This window comes from Colletotrichum orchidophilum (assembly GCF_001831195.1).
Source record: "Colletotrichum orchidophilum strain IMI 309357 chromosome Unknown Scaffold_24.1, whole genome shotgun sequence".
NCBI classification, from domain to species: domain Eukaryota; kingdom Fungi; phylum Ascomycota; class Sordariomycetes; order Glomerellales; family Glomerellaceae; genus Colletotrichum; species Colletotrichum orchidophilum.
The window spans coordinates 129,404-149,667 of NW_019172980.1; the positions used below are offsets into that span (position 1 = coordinate 129,404).

General features: G+C 14.9%; 3 protein-coding genes across 3 annotated transcripts; 1 reads left to right on the forward strand and 2 right to left on the reverse strand.

Annotated features, from left to right (window-relative positions):
- Window positions 1-7,029: 7,029 nt before the first annotated feature.
- CORC01_03852 (transposase) lies at window positions 7,030-7,179 on the forward strand (the record flags this gene model as incomplete). The annotated part of the gene is made up of 1 exon (XM_022615501.1): window positions 7,030-7,179. A coding segment is annotated over one exon (150 nt), but the record flags the coding sequence as incomplete, so codon positions are not given.
- Window positions 7,180-13,900: 6,721 nt separating this feature from the next.
- On the reverse strand, window positions 13,901-14,059 carry CORC01_03853 (uncharacterized protein; the record flags this gene model as incomplete). The annotated part of the gene is made up of 1 exon (XM_022615502.1): window positions 13,901-14,059. A coding segment is annotated over one exon (159 nt), but the record flags the coding sequence as incomplete, so codon positions are not given.
- A 384-nt stretch (window positions 14,060-14,443) lies between these two features.
- Window positions 14,444-14,575, reverse strand: CORC01_03854 (uncharacterized protein; the record flags this gene model as incomplete). Its single annotated transcript, XM_022615503.1, has 1 exon — window positions 14,444-14,575. The coding sequence occupies one exon, from the start codon at window positions 14,573-14,575 to the stop codon at window positions 14,444-14,446; it is 132 nt and encodes a 43-aa protein (XP_022477922.1).
- Window positions 14,576-20,264: the final 5,689 nt, after the last annotated feature.

Here is a 20,264-nt window from a genome sequence, read left to right on the forward strand (position 1 = left end):
ATTACGAACTTTTAATACTTTTAATAACTTTTCTATAATTACTAAAAAAGTTAATTTTAATTAATAAACTTAACTTTTAAAACTCTTTATTAAACCTATAATCGCTTAAAAAAAATCGCTAAAAACATTAATAATTTAAAAATCGCTTATAACTTATCTTTTATAAATATTTAATATTAAAAAAATATCTTTTTTTTTTAATTTTTATATCTTTTCAATAAAAGTCTCGATATAACACTCTTTTATTTTTATATAAATAGTACGAATTTAAATAAAACGACTAGCTACCTCGGTAATTTTAAATTAGATCCGAATTAGTTTTTCGTAGAGATTTAGTAAAATATTATTAATTTATTCCTCTTTCTCTTTTTATTTTTAATATTAATCGCTTAATCTTTTTATTACGATTAATTAGCTTTATAAATAATAATAAATAATAAAACATATACTCACAATTTAATAATATAATTAAATTATCGTAAATACGTTTTAAATTTTTATAACCTTAATAAGTCTTCGCACTTTTAACTATTTAATAAATACGTTTTATATAAAAATAACGAATATAAAATATAATATTATTAAAATTAAAATAAATAAAAACGCCGTTATAAATAATTCGAAATATTATTAATTTAAATTTATTTAAAATACGTTTTTTAATACGATTTAATATTATATTAATATATTATAATAAATATAATTAACTACTTTATAAACTTAAATAACGAACGTATATTTATAAGGGAATTAATATACGGGCATAAATAAGTAATATACGGGTATAACTCTTATACGGCTATAATAACTATACACTATTATTAGCTTAAAAAAATATATAAACTATAAATATTTCGTTCTAAAAGCGGTAAAGGCTCCCTTATTAATATTTTCTTATTTTAACGTATTTATTTAAATTATATTATATTAAATTATATTATATTTATTTTTAGCTTTTATATTTTTTATATCCCTTTATTATAATATATAATAAATAGCGAATTAATATTAAATTTTACTAAAGCCTTATTTAGATAATCGCGTCCTTTAAAGGACGGCCTTGTTATTATTATTAATTAATATTTTTTATTTATACTTTTTCTTTTAAATACTTACTTATAATACCCGTTTACTAGCTCGTACTTTTATAAATTTCCTTATATTAAATTTACTAAACTAACTTTTAATTTAAAGTTATAATAAGGTTATAAATTAATTACTTTTTTATTACTTTTTTTTTTATATAAATTTTACGATAATCGTTTTATTACGGCTTTTTAATAAACGGCCTTATATTACGGCTAGTTAGTTATAATAAGGTTTATATTAATAAAAATCGGGGCTACGATATTCGTAAATAATACTCGTCGTTAAAATAGCTTTAAAAAAGTTATTATTTATAAATCGTTAAATAAAAAAGTTTTAGTAATTAATCGTAGTCTTATTAATAAAGTTCTTAATAAAAATAGTTAAAAATAATTATTAAATCTAATATAAAAGTTAATTATTAAAAAAGCTATAGAAGTTTATTTTTAAACCTAGCTCGGGCTATCCTATATATAAATCTTAATTATAAATATATTTTTTATAATATTTAATTATTATTATTTAACGGTTTATTAAACGGTCGTCCGTCTTATATTTTTATAATCGTTTGTCCTATTTATTCATAAGCGTCCGTTTTTTATTTTATTATAAAATCGTAGTTACGTAATTTATTTATAATTCTTTTATTTTAAAGGGAGCTATTTAAATTTTTATTATTATATATATAATATAGTAGCCGCCGTAGGTCCTGTAGGGTAGGGCCTTAGTTTAGTAATGCGTGTTAGGTCGTAACACTTTATTAAGTTATTTTAAAAGCTATTAGTAGCGTTTTCTTACGCTAAGCCCTTAAATTACTATTTTCTTATATAATTAATCAATTAAAAATAAGCTATATTAAATTCCTTAGCCTATTACGAAAAGATATAATAATTTTAAAATTTAAAATCTAATAATATAAATTTTTTAAAAACGTTTCCCTTAGTTTTTAATAAAAATAAACGTCTTATTTCGTAGAAAATATCTTAACTATAAGCCTTACGTAAATTATATAATAATAAAAAATACTTAGTTATGTTAAAATAAAATAGTTATTTATATAATTTTTAATAAAAAAGCGCCGTAAATAATTACTAATTAATAATACTATTTTTATTATTTAATACTATTTTATAATTAATTTTAAATATTTTAAAAAAAGTATACCTCGGAGTTTACTTAAGTATTTTAAATTGGCTTTAACGTATTAATAAGTAATTAATACCTTATCTTTTATATAAAATTATATAAACCGTAACTTTTAGTTTTAAATTATATTTTATATAATATTAACGAGTCGGTATAAATAACTTAAATTATTAAAGAGATAGTTTTTAATACTATTATTATTAAACTCGGTTTTTAAAATAATATAAATACTAAAATTCTAATATTTTTAAATATAATAACGAGTTTATTAAGTTTTAATAAAAAAGTATATCTTATAAAAATAATATAATATTAATTTTTAATTATCGAACTCTTTATAAAAACTATTCTATATTTTTTTAAAAATAACCTCGGTTTTAATAAAAATAACGAGCTTTTATATTATAAAAACTCCGTAATATATATAAGGAATTAAATTATTAATAAATATATAAATATACGCTTAGTCCTTATCATTTAATTCCGTTATTAATATTTTTAAAAGCTTAATATTGTTTTTATAATCCGAGCTATTATTAATATTTTTAGCCGTTTTCTTTTTATTTATTTTTATTTAGTTTTAAGTATAATATTAAAGTTAATATAATAAATATAAAGCTATTACTATACGTTAGTAAATTTATAAGCTAAGGCGGCCTTTATTTACTTATTATAATCGGTAATAATAATATTTAATAAGTGAATCGAATATTAATTAATTAATTAATAAATATTTTTTATAAAGAACCGGAACTTTTTTAATTTCTCGTTATCGACGAAGCCGAATACTATATTAAAAATAAATTTAATATATATTTAATTAATAACTTCAAATAACGGAAGTTTAAAACGATTCGTATTATATATATTATTAAAACTAATTACTTTTAAAAAGCGCCTCTATATTAAAAAATAAAATACAAATATTTATACTAAACTAATAAGCCGGTTAAGCTCGTTATTAACTTACTTTATAATATAAAATAGTTTTCGCTCGTTAAAAAGCTTTATTAAAGCGGCTATTAACAAATAGCCGTCTAATTTTTTTTTATTTATAAAAGCATTAATATTATAAATATCCCGTTAAGTAAATACGGAATCTAAAAGTTATTTTTAAATAATAATATAAATATCGCGGGCCTTAATATTAACCCGGCGGCTAATAGCTTTAATAACGCTTTTAATTAATAATATAAACCTTTAATATAAAGGATATATTAAAAAACTAAAGCTTAACCTATAATTATATTAAATATACTTAGTTTTAATATACCGTTATAAAAGCTAAGCGCCCTTTTTTTTTATCTTAATAATAATTATTTATTTATAATTATACCTTTATAATTTTCGTTAATATAACCTTATATTTTTAATAAGCCGCGGTTTATTAAAACGATCGTATTAAAATATATATTTTATTTTTTTACTTTTATATATATATCTATATTAATAAATAATATTAAACCCGTTCTTTTTAATAAATATATTAACTTAATCGAATAGGGCGTCGATTATAAATTTTATATTATTAAAAATTTATAAATTTAAAATTAAGTTAAGTAAAATCGAAAACGAGCGTTAATTTAAAAAATAAAAACCCTATAATAATAAAATTATTAAATTTATTTAAAAATCGGTAACATAATACCTCGAATAATAAAGAGAGGAATATAAAAATAAAGGTAATAAAGTAAACGTATTAAATAAATATAATAAATAACCTTATTTCTATTATTATTATCGAACTTATTTAAAAAAATCAAAAAGTTTTTTAATTAATTATTACCCTTTTTTTATTACTTTTTAAACTAAGCGTAATATAGATTTAAATTTTTTTATAAAAGCAGTTTATATAAGTTAATACTCCTCGTTTTATAAAATAAATTTGAAAATAAAATACGATAAAAATAAACCGTATTCTAAATTAAATATTAATATAATAACTCGATAAGTTTAAATAGTTATTATCGGAAATATTTTATAAAAAAAGATTTCGTAATTATTTTATATTTTTATAAATACCGGGTCGTTCTTATATGAATTATAAAATTAAATAACTTAATAAAACCGATTAAAATAAAAAATAAAAATATTTTTAAACGTTTTATTATCACTAAGGCTATAATAATTATTAATATTTATATTTAAATTATTAATAATAAAAGGTTATAAAATAAAAAAATATTTATTACGTTACCGTTTTAAATTAAGCTCGTTATTTAAGCTCGAGCTCTTAACTTAACATAGCGGGTTATACTTTAATAACGGAAGGGCGGATTTAAATATAAAAGATTTTAATATAAATAATATAGCGATAAAGCCTCGATTAATTAATATAAACGACGCGTTACGATTATATATTAAAATTTTTTTAAATATTTTAAGTAGGACCGGTAGAATTAAGATAGGGTAATAGCTTTTTTAAGTTAATAATAGTATATAGCTATTATACTTATGTAAAAGTCATGCCCGTGTATTAATTATTTATGCCCGTATATTAATTCCTATTTATAGGTTTATAAGACTAGATTTTAAAAAAGAAAAAACTTAATATTACGATTTAATATATATAATAAGATTAAAAACTCGCTTTATAGGCCTACGGTAATTATTATACTATATATAATATAAAATATAAAAATATATATATTATTTTAATAAAACGAAAAAATTCTAAATAAGTTATATAATAATAAAATAAAATATTTTATATATTTAATGTATAAAGTCCGCTTTTTAATTAAACGGATCCCGTATTTTAAAAATATAAAACTTATTAAATAAATATATAAATAAAGAATATATTTACGATTAAGATTTATATATAAAATAGTTACAAATTAAGCTCGAGGATAAACTCTTATAATTTCATTAATAATTAACTTTATATTAAATCTTACGATCGCTTTTAATTATTTTTATTAAAAGTTAATTTAATAAAACTACGATTAATTACCAAAGCCTTATTTACTTTATAATTTATAAATTATAGCTTTTTTAAAGCTATTTTAACGATAATTATTATTTATAAATATCGCAGCCCCGATTTTTATTAATATAAACCTCACTACGACTAGCTAGCCGTAATAGCCGGTAATTAAGCTAATAAAAATAAAAAAGATATAAAAGGTTAATAGAAATCTTATGGTTATAAAAAAAACTATTTTTAATTTTTATTTATTTAAGTTTATTTATAAAATAAATATTAAGGCCTATTTATTAATTATAATCGTGATTATTAACAATCTCGTAAAATAAGTATTATTTAATATATTTATTTTATAATATATATAAGCTTATAGTAAGTTTTAATAAATAAATAGTTATTTTTAACTTAGCATATACTATTATTTTAAACGTATTTATTAAAAAACAATTCTTTATTATATATAAAGTTATTATAATAAATAATTATACGATTTTATTAAATAAATACAAAATTATATTTATTTATTTTATTAATTTATTTAAATATAAAAGTAGTAATAATAAGAATACAGAATATATTTTATATTTTATATATCTTACGGGATTAAAAGTTATTTATAACTATACTAGCTTATACGCTATTTTAATATTCATTTAAGTAAATAAACTAATTTTTATTAAATAAAGATTAAAACTCGGTTATTTTATTTTATAATAATAATAAACAAATAACGTAAATAATTAATAATATTTCTTTTATTCGTATATACTAAAAAGAAAACCGTATAAATTAATAAAAAAAGTATTTTTTTAATTATAAACAATATTAATCATAATATATTTAAATATTAAAAAAATATATTAGTATACAAAAATGTAAAATCAAAATTAATATTAATAATTAAAAATAAATACGGTGTCGAGGTATATAATTAAAGTTAATTTTGTATTAATAAACTTATTAAAATACTTAATAAGGTCGACTTTTATTATAATTATGAAACTTTTTTTATTATAAATAAAGATAAAATATATATTAACTTTTTAGATAAATAATAGAATTAAAAATAACCAGTCTAGAAGGTTTTATTAAATATTATGAATAAAATATTTATTAATTTTAAGCTTAAAAAACGAAACGTTTTAAATAAAATAAAATAAATAATAAGGCCGTAGTTATTATTTTCTTTTTATTATTTAAAAGTGCAATACGAATAGAAATAAAATTAAAAAACGTATAATAATTAATATAAAATTAATTAATAAATAGATAATATTTGACATTTATCTTTTATTAAATTAAAATAATATTATAAAATTATTATAATATACTTTACTAATTAGCCGCGTATATTAAGTAGCCATATACTTTTTTCATAACACGCTTTATTCTTAATTATTTAAACTTTTAACGTATAATAATTTAATAATTATAATATTAATTTATATTTAAAAAGATAAGATTATTTTTATTATTAAAATAATCCGAGCTATATACGCTATAAATTAAAAATTTAATATACAACGCCCTATAAAAATATATAATATTTTTAAAAGTTTTTGTATAATTAAATAAATAATCGATTACGCCGCGACTAGATTTAATTTTAATAATATAAATTCGATTTAATTAAAAAGAAAATATTTGTTTAATATATTATTAAATAGGATTTTAAAAAATTTCCTTTACGATTTATTAATATAGAGAATATAATTAATTTTTTATTTTCAATATAAAATAAAACACTTATTAAAAAGTATTAAGCTAAAAAGTTTATCAATTCGTAGCTAATTTTAAAAACTAAATTTAATTGTTTATATAGTTATTAAAAAGCTTTTTAAAAAGATTTAAAAGTTATTTTAAAATAGTTTACGTTATTAAATAATATAATAATTAAATACGGTATTAATAATAAGGATTTATATAATTTTAATAAGACTAGTTTTATAATAAGCGTTATTATTAAGTTAATAATCGTTACGTATATTAATAGATATAAGAAAATAAAATTCGTTTAGTTTAATAATTATAAATAAACTATAATTATTAAAGATATTAATTCAAAAGGGTAATATATTTTATTTTTTATAATCGTTTAAGGGTCTTATTATTTTATTAATTAATTAACGAAATCCGGTTTTTAAAGTAATTAAGTAATTAAGCCGATTATTAATAAATAGACCAACAATAAAACTAACCTAGACTAGATTAAGTATTTTAATAAGTATACTCGGGCTTATATAAAAAGTATTTATTAAATATTTATAATTAATAAATACGAAAACTATTTATTAACCGAATTTAACAAATATTATTAATAGAATAATATTATAATTATTAATATACATTTATATTTAATTTTTTTACTTTAATTATTAAATATTACATTTTATTCGCTTTTAAAACGCGTATATAAACATAAAATTAATTTATTTATTAAACTTTTTATTAATTATATTATAAAGTCCTAGTTTTTTATTATTTTTTATAAAACTTATAATAAGATCTTTTTAAACGAAAATATTAAATTCGTTTTTTACAGAATTAGAATTTTATTATAAGACTTAAATTATATAATTAAGAAGCTTAATATATATATATATAAACGTTTATACTTTTTATAACTAACTTTTTAATATTATTAATTTAATAATTATAAACGCTTTTTAACCGCTACGAAGCGTTTTTATAATTTAATTTTATAAAGATTTAAATCTTAATTTATTAAAAAAGCTTTTTAATATTAATAATTAAAATAGTTAACCGGTTAATAAAAAATATATAAATAATAACGTATTTAATTACGATTTTAATAAATTAAATGTATATTTTTTAAAATATTAATATAACGTTTATTAAACACTAAAAAATAAATAAAATACGTATTTAGTTTAGAAGAATATTTAATATAAAAAAATCTTAAGTTATATTAAAAAAATAAAAATAAAAAAAAAACGTTTAGCGCTTAAAAAAAATAAGAAAAAAGGGTTTATTAAAAAAAAGTCGGTCGGCTTAAAAGTAATATAATATATATAATAAAATAAATTATAATACGTAAACTTATTTTAAAAATATAAAATTGTTTTATAATTTAAATATTAATAAGAGTTAATTAATATTTTATATTATAATTATATAAATTTATAAAATATTTAAAAGGTTAGAAAAAGTATATAGTTAATTAATATACGTAGTTAATTAGTAAAGTATATTATGAAAAAAAGTAATATTTATATTTAACGTATTGAGGCCTTTTTATGAATTAAACGTATATTTAAAATATAATAATTATATAATTATAATTAACCCTTGTAAATTAAAATATTTTAATATATATTTAATAATTTAAAAGTTAATTATTTTTTAAATACCGGTATTTTATATAAATATATAATAATAATATTATAATTTTTAATGTTAATAAAATAAAAGATTTTGAATATTTTAAAACTTTTATTATTATTTTTAATAAAAGCCGTATTTATATTAATATAGTTAAGTCTTTTATTAAATTTCTTAAAATAATACTTTTTTAAAATATTATTAATAGAACGGGATTTATAAAATAAATAATTATATTTAATTATTTAAAACATTAATTTTTATTACATTTTAAAAACTTCCAAATATATTTTATTATAATAAAATAGTTATATATTTGGATCTTTTAATATAATATAATATTATGTTTTTTAAATAGATAAAAAATATATTTAAATATTAACTTTTATATAAAAGATTAATTAAAAAAAGATTTACGTTTACTATATAAAAACTATTAAAAAAACACTTTTAAATTTATATTAAAAATAAATTAAAATATAGAACTTTTTATAATATTGTTTTTATATTTAAATAAAAACAACTTATTATAATATATAAAAACCGTTATTTTTTAAATTTAATACGTATTTTTAAAATTTAATTTAATAATATTTTAATTATATATTAATTATAAAAAGAATCTTTTTATAAAGAATATATTTTAAAGTACGTTAAGCCGGCATTTCTTTTTTAATTTATAATTATAATTAAGAAATAATATAATATTATAAAAACTAAAATAGCTGTAATTATATATATTATAAAGAAGAATAGGAAACTTTTATAATTTAATTATTATAAAATAAATATTTCAATTAATTATATTATTATAAAAAAGGTCTTTATTTATATTTTATTATAAATTATAAATTTTAATAAAAGTTAACTTAGATTTTTAGATATAATAAACTATTTCTTTAATTTAAATTATTAATTATGTATAATTTAAAAAAGTTAAATATTATTTTAAATATATCTTTAAAATTATTTAATAAAAAACCTAATTTTATAAAGCTTTTTTTTTATAAAAACGAGTTAAGAAATATTAATTTTAAAATGTTTAAAACCGTTTTTTAAACCATAGTTTAAAATATAATAAATAAAAGTTATTTATTAAAAATAATAGTAATTATAATTATAACGTTATTATAAAATTTAACATAAAAAACTATTAACGGTTATTAATATTATAAATAGTTACGTTTTATAAAGGATTTTATATATATTATAAAAGATTTAGGTAAAGAATATTAACGTATTTTACTAAGGGAATTAATATAAAAATATATAAAATTAATATAAAAATATATAAAATTAATATAAAAATATATAAAATTAATATAAAAATATATAAAATTAATATAAAAATATATATCTTATAGCGGTATATATATTTACTATCATAATTAACTTAAAATTATAATTTATTCCCGTAAAAGCAATAAAAATATTTATAATAATATTTTAATAACTTAATAATTTTAAAACTTTTATTAAATAGTATATATTTTAAATTATTCCTTATCAGGTATTTATAAAGTCTTTAACCTTAACGAAAAAATAAATAAATAGTTATTTTTATTTTAATTATAACGTTAACTTATAATAAATTATTTAAATAATAAATAAATAATATAATTATAAATTCTTTTATTCGCCGTTATTTAATATCTTTTCTTATTCGCTTTACCGTTTTCGAATATTAAATCATAACGGCCTTTTATTTATATAACCTTTTATTATTTTTCTTTTATTAAAAAGATTGAATTAACTTTTTATTTATTATTAAGATTAGTTTAGGGCCTAATTAAAGATTAAATAGCCGGCCCTTTATAAGTTTTTAATTAACGATAATTTATTATGGTTTTTTAGCGGGCGGTTTCGTTTACTGCCGGTCGAGCTTTAATTATTTTATATTATAATAGTTTAGTATTAAAATTATTAGCCTTATTAAAATAACGTAAGCTTTATAAAAACTTAATATAGTATAGTTTTTAATTTATTATAAAAAGATATTATAATTTTTAAATTTAAAATCCGACGGTAAAGATTAAAAAAAGACGTTATTTAAAACCGTTATTATAAATAAACTTTTTATTTATTAAAAATCAATAATTCTATTATTTTTCAAAAAATCTTATAATAATACGAGATACTTAGCTTAATTATTATAAAATAATTATTATTATATTTTTTAATAAAGAGTAAAAACGGCCTTTTTTTAAAAATTATTATTTCATATAAAAGCCGGTATTATTTAATAATTAATCTAAAATATTTTAATAAAATTATAATCCGAAGTTTGTTAAAGTATTTTAAATAAGGGTGGAGATAATCTTAGCCGATAAGTATTTCGTTTTTTATATAGGCTTAGCGAAAATATACTTTTTAATTATTAATTACATTTTATATAATATTAATAAGTTAATATAAATAATTAAGACCGGTAAGAAAGTAGCTTTTAATATTATTATTATTTAATTTTAATATTAAAAATAATACGAATATTAAAGTTTTAATATTAATAAATAAAATAGCGAGCTTATTATATTTTTATAAATAAGTATATTAAATATAAGTATTATAAAATTAAATATTAATTATCGAACTTATTATAAAGCCTTTTTTATTATTTTTTAAAAATTTATTTTATTTTAATAAAAATAATAAGTTTTTATATAATAAATACCCTGCAGTAAGTATATAAGATAGTTTAATTTACTATTATATTAATATAGGCGCGGTTTCTTCTATTAAACTCCGTTATTACTTAAATTATTATTTAAAAATCCTTTATATTGAATTTATTATTATTATTATTATTACCGCCGGTTTTAATTTATTTCTATTTAATTTTAAATATAACGTTAAAATTAATATAGTAAATATAGAGCTATTATTAAGTATTTAAAAACTTTTTATTAAATATAGCTTTTATTTACTTATTATAGTTTATAATGATAATTATAGGGCAACGAATTAAATATTATTTAACTAATTATTTTATATTTTTAAAAAGAAATCGGAAGCCTTTTAACTTTTTATTATTAATAAAATTGAATATTATATTATAAATAGATTTAAGGCACGTTTACTTAGTTACTTAGAATAATAAAAGCTTAAAGCGATTAGTATTATAAGTATTATTAAAATTAATTATTTTTAAAAATCGCTTTTATATTTAAAAATAGTAAAGAAAAGTTTAAATAAGTTTAATAAAACGGTCCGGCTCGTTATTAATTTATTTAATAATATAGGGAATCTATCGCTTATTAAACAACTTAATTAATACGGCCGTTAGTTAATAACTATTTAGCTTTTTTTAATTTAAGCGTATTTTAATATTATAAATATTATATTAAATAAATACGGAATTTAAATTGTTCTTATATAATAATACGGACGTTACGTATTTAAATATTAATATAACGGCTTATATTTTGGATAAAATTTTTAATAAATTAAGTAAGCTTTTAATATAAAGGGTAAATAAATATTTTAAAACTTAATTAATAATTATATTAATTATAACGAGGGTTTAATAAATAATATAAAAGCTATTTTTTTTCTTTTTACGTTTTTATAATTATTCATTATTAATAATTATATTTTTAAAACCTTCGTTATTAAATATTTATATTTTTTAAAAAACTAAATTTATTAAATCGATTATATTAAAATAAGTATTATATAAGCCGACTTATTCGAAAATTATATTTATACCATTTAATAATATTAAATCAATTAACTTTTATAAATATATTAAATTAATTCAAAAAGGTCTTTATAATAAGTTTTAAACTATTTAAAATTAATAAGTTTAAAATAGCGTTCAAAAAAAGAAAAAAAGATTTTTTAAATTAAATATAATAAAAAGCTATAATTTAAAAAAATAATAAACTCAAAGCAGGGTTTTATTATAAAAGTAAATATAAAAATAATAAGTTTATTTAAAAACTTTATGTTTTTTATTAATAACGGTTTAGTTTATATTATTAAAAAAAAGCCGTTATTAATCTTCCATTAATATTAATAATTTATTAAATAAACTTAAAAATATTATTAAAATATTTTAAAATAAGCTATTAAAAGTTTTAATAGTTATTATTAAAAAACGATAAATTCGGCTTTAGCGAAATATAAAAAAAAGTAGTATATTAAATATTTTATATTTTTTTAAAAAACGGCGTATAAAATAAAATATAAATTTAAAATATTTAATATTAAAAAAGGGGGCGCTATAAGTAAATAAAATTTAATATAATATAATAAATTAAAAAAAAGTCGGTTTTATTTAAAAAACGGCGTTTAAAATAAAATCTTAATTCGATTCTAAAATAATAAGGCTAATAGTAAAATAATAGTCGTATTTCTTATAATAATTTAGTTGAAAAATCGCTAATTAAGTTATTATATATTTAAAAATTGCTAACTTTATAAAATTAACTAATATTAAAATAACTACTAATTAAAAAAAATAATAATATATTTATATGTTAGCGTTTGAAAAGATATATTACGTTACTAAAGCTATATTATATAACTTAGCGGCGTAAATTACGCCGAGGTTTAGTTATTAAAAGTAATATATATTAATTTTAAATATAAAAATTATAATAATAAAGAAAATTTAAAATAAGGAGAATATATAAAAATAGACCGGTAGAATTTAAATATATTAATAATAAAACTTTAAGCTAATTAGGATAGTAGATATGTATGCCGTTATAAGGTGCATATTTTTATATTAATTTTATATACTTTTATATTAATTCCCTTTATCAATTAGCTACGTATATTAATTAACTACGTACTTTTTTTAACTTTTTAAATATTTTATAAATTTATATAATTATAATATATAATATTAATTAACTCTTATTAATATTTAAATTACTAAACAATTCTATATTTTTAAAATACGTTTATATATTATAACTTATCTTATTATATATATTATAACGCTATTAAACCGACCGATTTCTTTTTAATAAACCTTTTTTTTTATTTTTTTTAAGCGTTAAACGTTTTTTTTTACCTATTTTTTTTAAATAAACTTAAGATTTTTTTATATTAAATATTTTTTTAAATTAAATATATATATTTTTCGTTTTTTAATATTTAATAAATATTATATTAATATTTTAAAATATACGTATTTAATTTATTAAAATTATAATGAAATACGCTATTATTTATATATTTTTTATTAATTGATTAACTATTTTAATTATTAATATTAAAAAGCTTTTTTAATAAGTTAAAATCCGAATTTTAATAAATTTAATTATAAAAGCGCTTCGTAACGGTTAAAAAGCGTTTATAATTACTAAATTAATAATATTAAAAAATAGATTATAAAAAATATAAGCGTTTATATATATATATCGAGCTTTTAATTATATAATTTAAATCCTATAATAAAATTCTAACTTTATAAAAAATAGATTTAATATTTTTATTTAAAAAGATTTTATTATAAGCCTTACGGAAAATTATAAAAAACTTAAATTTTATAATATAATTAACGGAGGATTTAATAAATAAATTAATTTTATTCTTATATATACGTTTTCAAAAAAAATAAAACGTAATAGTTAATAATTAAAATAGATAAAATAAATATAGGGGTATATTAACGGTTATAATATTATTTTATTTATAATATTTATTAAATTTGGCCGATAAATAGCTTTTATATTTATCGATTATAAATATTTAATAAATATTTTTTATATAGGCCTAAGTATATTTATTAAAATATTTAATTTAATTTAAATTAGTTTTATTATCGGTTTATTTATTAATAATTAGTTTAATTACTTTGTCGCTTAGGAAACCGGATTCCGTTAATTAATTAATAAAATAATAAAACCTTTAAACGATTATAAAAAACGGGATATATTACCTTTTTAAATTAATATATTTAATAATTATAATCTATTTACGGTTATTAAACTAAACAGATTTCGCTTTTTTATATTTATTAATATACGTAACGATTATTAATTTAATAATAACGCTTATTATAAAGCTAATTTCGTTAAAGTTATATAGATCTTTATTATTAATACCGTATTTAATTATCATATTATGTAATAATATAAACTATTTCGAAATAATTTTTAAATCTTTTTGAAAAACTTTTTAATAATTCTATAAATAAATAAATTTGATTTTTAAAATCGATTATAAGTTAATAAACTTTTTAGCTTAATACTTTTTAAGAAACGTCCTATTTCGCGTCCAACAAAAATTAATTATATTTTTTATATTAATAAATCGTAAAAGAATCTTTTAAACTCTTATTTAATAATATATTAAAAAAGTATTTTTCTTTTAATTAGATCGAGTTTATATTACTAAAATTAAATTTAATCGCGGCTTAATTAATTATTTATTTTATTATATAAAATAATTTTAAAGATATTATATATTTTTATAACGCGTTATATATTAAATTTTGAATTTATAATACGTATAGCTCGGATCGTTTTAATAATAAAAATATTTTTATTTTTTTAAATATAGATTAGTATTATAGTTATTGAATTATTATATTTTCAAAGTTTAAATAGTTAAGAATAAAGCGCGTTATAAAAAAAGTATACGGCTAGTTAATATACGCGGCTAATTAATAAAATACGTTATATATTATTATAAATTATTATTGTTAATAAAGTGATATAAAAAAAACGTTAAAGAGTATAATAATTTTTTACGTTTTAATATTTAAATAAGAAAAAGTTATTATATTATATTACGATTAATAATAACCGCCGGTTTTATATTCTTAAATTAATAATTTAATACGTTCTATATTAAAACCGAGCGATTATTAATAAAGTTTAAAAACTTTTATTTTTTTTAAAAAAAAATGTTAGTTATGGAATATATTAAATATTATTTAATTTTTTACGAAAATTAAATATACCGTACGTTATTTATAAAGAGTTTTTAATTTATCATATTTATTAATATATTATATTATATAGAGAATTAATACATAGGTATAAATAATTAATATACGGGCATAACTCTTACACGAGCATAATAAATACTTACTATTATTAGCTTAAAAAATATATAAATTATAAATACTTCGTTTTAAAAGCGGTAAAAGCTCCTTTATTAATATTTTCTTATTTTAATATATTTATTCAAATTATATTATATTAAATTACATTATATTTATTTTTAGCTTTTACACTTTTATATTTCTTTATTATAATATATAATAAATATTAAATTAATATTAAATTTTATTAAAGCCTTATTTAAATAACCGTGTCCATTAAAAAACGGCCTCGTTATTATTATTAAATAATAGTTTTTATTTATACGTTTCTTTTAAAATACTCGTTTTTAATACCCGTTTATTAGCTTATATTTTTATAAACTTTTTTTATATTAAATTTATTAAATTAATTTTTAATTTGAAATTATAATAAAGTTATAAATCAATTATTTTTTTATTATTTAAGCTTTACGATAATCGTTTTATTAGAGCTTTTTAATAAATAGCTTTATTAAGTTATTTTAAAAGTTATTAATAATATTTTCTTTATATTAAGCTTTTAAATTACTATCTTTTTATATAATTAATCAATTAAAAATAAATTATATTAAGTTTTTTAGCTTATTATAAAAAAATATAATAAATTTAAAATTTAAAATTTAATAATATAAGTCTTTTAAAAACGTTTTTTTTAATTTTAATAAAAATAAATATTTTATTTTTTAAAAAATATCTTAATTATAAGCTTTATATAGATTATATAATAATAAAAAATACTTAACTATATTAAAATAAAATAATCGTTGATATAATCTTTATTAAAAAACGGCCGTAAATAGTTATTGGTCGATAATATTATTTTATAATTAATTTTAAATATTTTAAAAAAAAGTATATTTCGGAGTTTACTTAAATATTTTAAATTAGTTTTAATATATTAATAAGTAGTTAATATTTTATTTTTATATAAGATTACATAAACCGTAACTTTTAATTTTAAATTATATTTTATATAATATTAATAAATTAATATAAATAACTTAAGCTATTAAAGAAATAGTTTTTAATATTATTATTATTAAACTCGGTTTTTAAAATAATATAAATATTAAAATTTTAATATTTTTAAATATAATAATAAGCTTATTAAGTTTTAATAAAAAAGTATATTTTATAAAAATAGCTTAATATTAATTATTAATTATTAAACTCTTTATAAAAATAATTTTATACTTTTTTAAAACTAACCTTAGTTTTAATAAAAATTACGAATTTCTATATTATAAAAATTTTATAATATATATAAAAAATTAAATTATTAATAAGTATATAAATATATATTTAGTTTTTATTATTTAATTCTATTATTAACATTCTTAAAAACTTAATATCGTTTTTATAATCCGAGCTATTATTAATACTTTTCAACTGTTTTTTTTTATTTACTTTTATTTAACTTTAAATATAATATTAAAATTAATATAATAAATATAAAACTATTATTATATATTAACGAATTTATAAGTTAAAACGGCTTTTATTTATTTATTATAATCGGTAATAATAATATTTAATAAATAAATTAAATATTAGTTAATTAATTAACGGATATTTTTTATAAAAAACTAAAACTTTTTTAATTTTTTATTATTGATAAGGCCGAACATTACGTTAAAAATAGATTTAATATATATTTAATTAATAGTTTAAAACAGCGGAAGTTTGAAACGATTTGTATTACATATATTATTAAAATTAATTACTTTTAAAATTGGCTTCTATATTAAAAAATAAAATAAGAATATTTATATTAACTTAATAAGCCGGTTAAGCTCGTTATTAACTTATTTTATAATATAAAATACTTTTTGCTTATCAAAAAACTTTATTAAAATAACTTTTAGCGAATAGCCGTTTAATTTCTTTTTATTTATAAAAGTTTTAATATTATAAATATCTTATTAAATAAATATAAAATTTAAGAGTTATTTTTAAATAATAATATAAATATGGTAAGTTTTAATATTAACCCGGCGGCTAATAACTTTAATAGCTTTTTTAATTAATAATATTAGCTTTTAATATAAAAAATAAGAATTAATATACCGGCGTTATAAATTAATATACCGGTATTATTTTTATACCGGCGTCGTTATTCGGCTTTTTAATTAATTTAAAAAAACAATACTTTTTTATAAAAACGGTAAAAATAACTATAATAATATAGTTATTTTTACTTTTTTTTTTAACTTAAGCTTTAATTTAAAATTTTTAAAAATACGTATTATAATTTATTTATATTATAGTTTTATAAATTTTAAATAAATACTATATAACCTTTAAAAAGGCTTATTATTTAATTACTTTTTATTATATAGTTATAAAAATTTATTATTATTATAAATTATTTTTTTATTAACTCTGTTGTTTTTAAATATTAAGTTATATTAGCCGTTTATTTATATAATTCTTTATTATTTCTTTTTTATTAAGAACGTTAAACTAGCTTTTTATTTATCGTTAAGATAAGGTTAATATTTAGCTTGAACTTAATTAACATATTTTTTATATAAGCTTAGTTAACGTCGATTTATTTTTATTTTTAAGTAAGTAACTTTATTATTTAGTATTTACGCCTTAGTTACTATAAATAATACGGGTTTAATTAATTAATTAACTGTTTTTTAATAAAGCTAATTATAATAAAATAAGCTATATTATATTTTTCAGCTTATTATAAAGGGATATAATAACCTTAAGGTTAAAAATCTATTGGTATAAATTTAAAAAAACCGTTTTTTAAAAATACTACCGAGGGTATACTTTTTATTTATTTAAAATAATTAAATTTATTATTTTAAAATAGATTTTATAATAGTATAGGATATTTAATTTGATTCAAATAATATAGTTTAAACTATAGTTTTTAAAAAAAGTTAGGAATAACCTCTTATTAAACAGTATTATTTTTTTATTAATCGGTATTATTTCTTAATTAATATAAAATATTTTAAAAAAAGTATTATTAAAAGTTTACTTAAGTATTTAAAGCGAGCATTTATATACTCCCGGCCCGTAAGTACTTTATTTTTAATATAAGCTTATTTAAAACGTATCTTTTAATTATTAATTATATCTTATATAATATTAATAAATCGATATAAGTAATTAAGACCGTTTAAAAGATAACTTTTAATATTATTATTACTTAATTTAATATTAAAAGTAATATAAATACTAAAGTTTTAGTATTTTTAAATAGAATAATAAGCCTATTATACTTTTAAAAGTAAATATATTATATAAAAATATTAAAAAATTAGGCGATAGTTATTAAATTCTTTTTAAAGTTTAGTTTAGGTTTTTTTAAAAGCCTATTTAATTTTAATAAAAATAATATCTTTTTTTTTATAAAGACCTTATAATATATATAAAAGGGGGGCTTATTAATAAGTATATTAATATAAACTTTATTTTTATTACTTAGCGTAGTTATTATTTATATTAATGACTAATATCCTTTATTATTAAACTTATTATTATTACTATTATTATAACTACGTTTTTTAACTTATTTTTATTTAACTCTAAGTATAACGTTTAAATTAATATAATAAATATAAAGTTATTACTAAACGTTTAGGAACTATTTATTTAATATAACTTTTATTTATTTATCGTAATTTATAATAATAATAACAAAATAACGGATTAAATATTAGTTTATAAATTAGCGAATACTTATTAAAAGAAATTAAAAACTTTTTAATTTCTTGTTATTAAAAAAGCTAAATATAGTATTATAAATGGATTTAAAATAGGTCTATTTAATAATTTAAAAAAGAGGGAGCTTAAAACGATTAGTATTATAAGTATTATTAAAATTGATTACTTTAAAGAATCGCTTTTATATTTAAAAATAATAAAAAAAGGTTTAAATAAAACTAAAAAAACGGTTTAGCTCGTCGTTTATTTATTTATTATATATAAAATATTTTACTTATTAAATAGTTTAATTAATATTATAATTAGCGAATATTAAATTAGTTTTTTTTAATTTATATAAGCTTTAATATTATAATTATTTTATTAAGTAAATAAAGATTTTAAAAACTATTTTTAAATAATAATATATATATCGTAAACTTAAATTTTAATTCGTCGGTTTATAATTTTAATAATATTTTTGATTATTTAAGTAAGCTTACGATATAAAAAGTATATAAAAGTTTTAAAATTAAAACTATAATTACATTAATTATATTAAAAGTTTAAATAATAATATAAAAGCTATTTACCTTTTTTTTAAGCCTCGGTAATAATTTACTATTTATAATTATATTTATAAGACTTATATTATTAAATATTAATATTTTATATAAACCTAGGCTTATTAAACTAATTGTATTAAAAAGTATATTAAATAATTCGGCTTTAAATTTTATACCTATTCCGTTTTATAATATTATATTTATTAACTTTTATAAAAATATTAACTTAATCGAAAAAGGTATCATAAATTTATTTTAGATTATTAAAAATCGATAAGTTTGAGATTTTAATTATAAAAAAAAAAGATTGGTTATTTAAAATATAATAAAAAGTTATAATTTAGAAAGACGTTTCGTTTTTTAAAAAAAAAGTATAAAAGTGAATAAAATAATAAATTAATTTAAGGACTTTATATTTTTATTATTAATAAATATATTTTTATTATCAAAAAAGTACCGTTATTAACTATTAATTAGTTTAAATAATTTA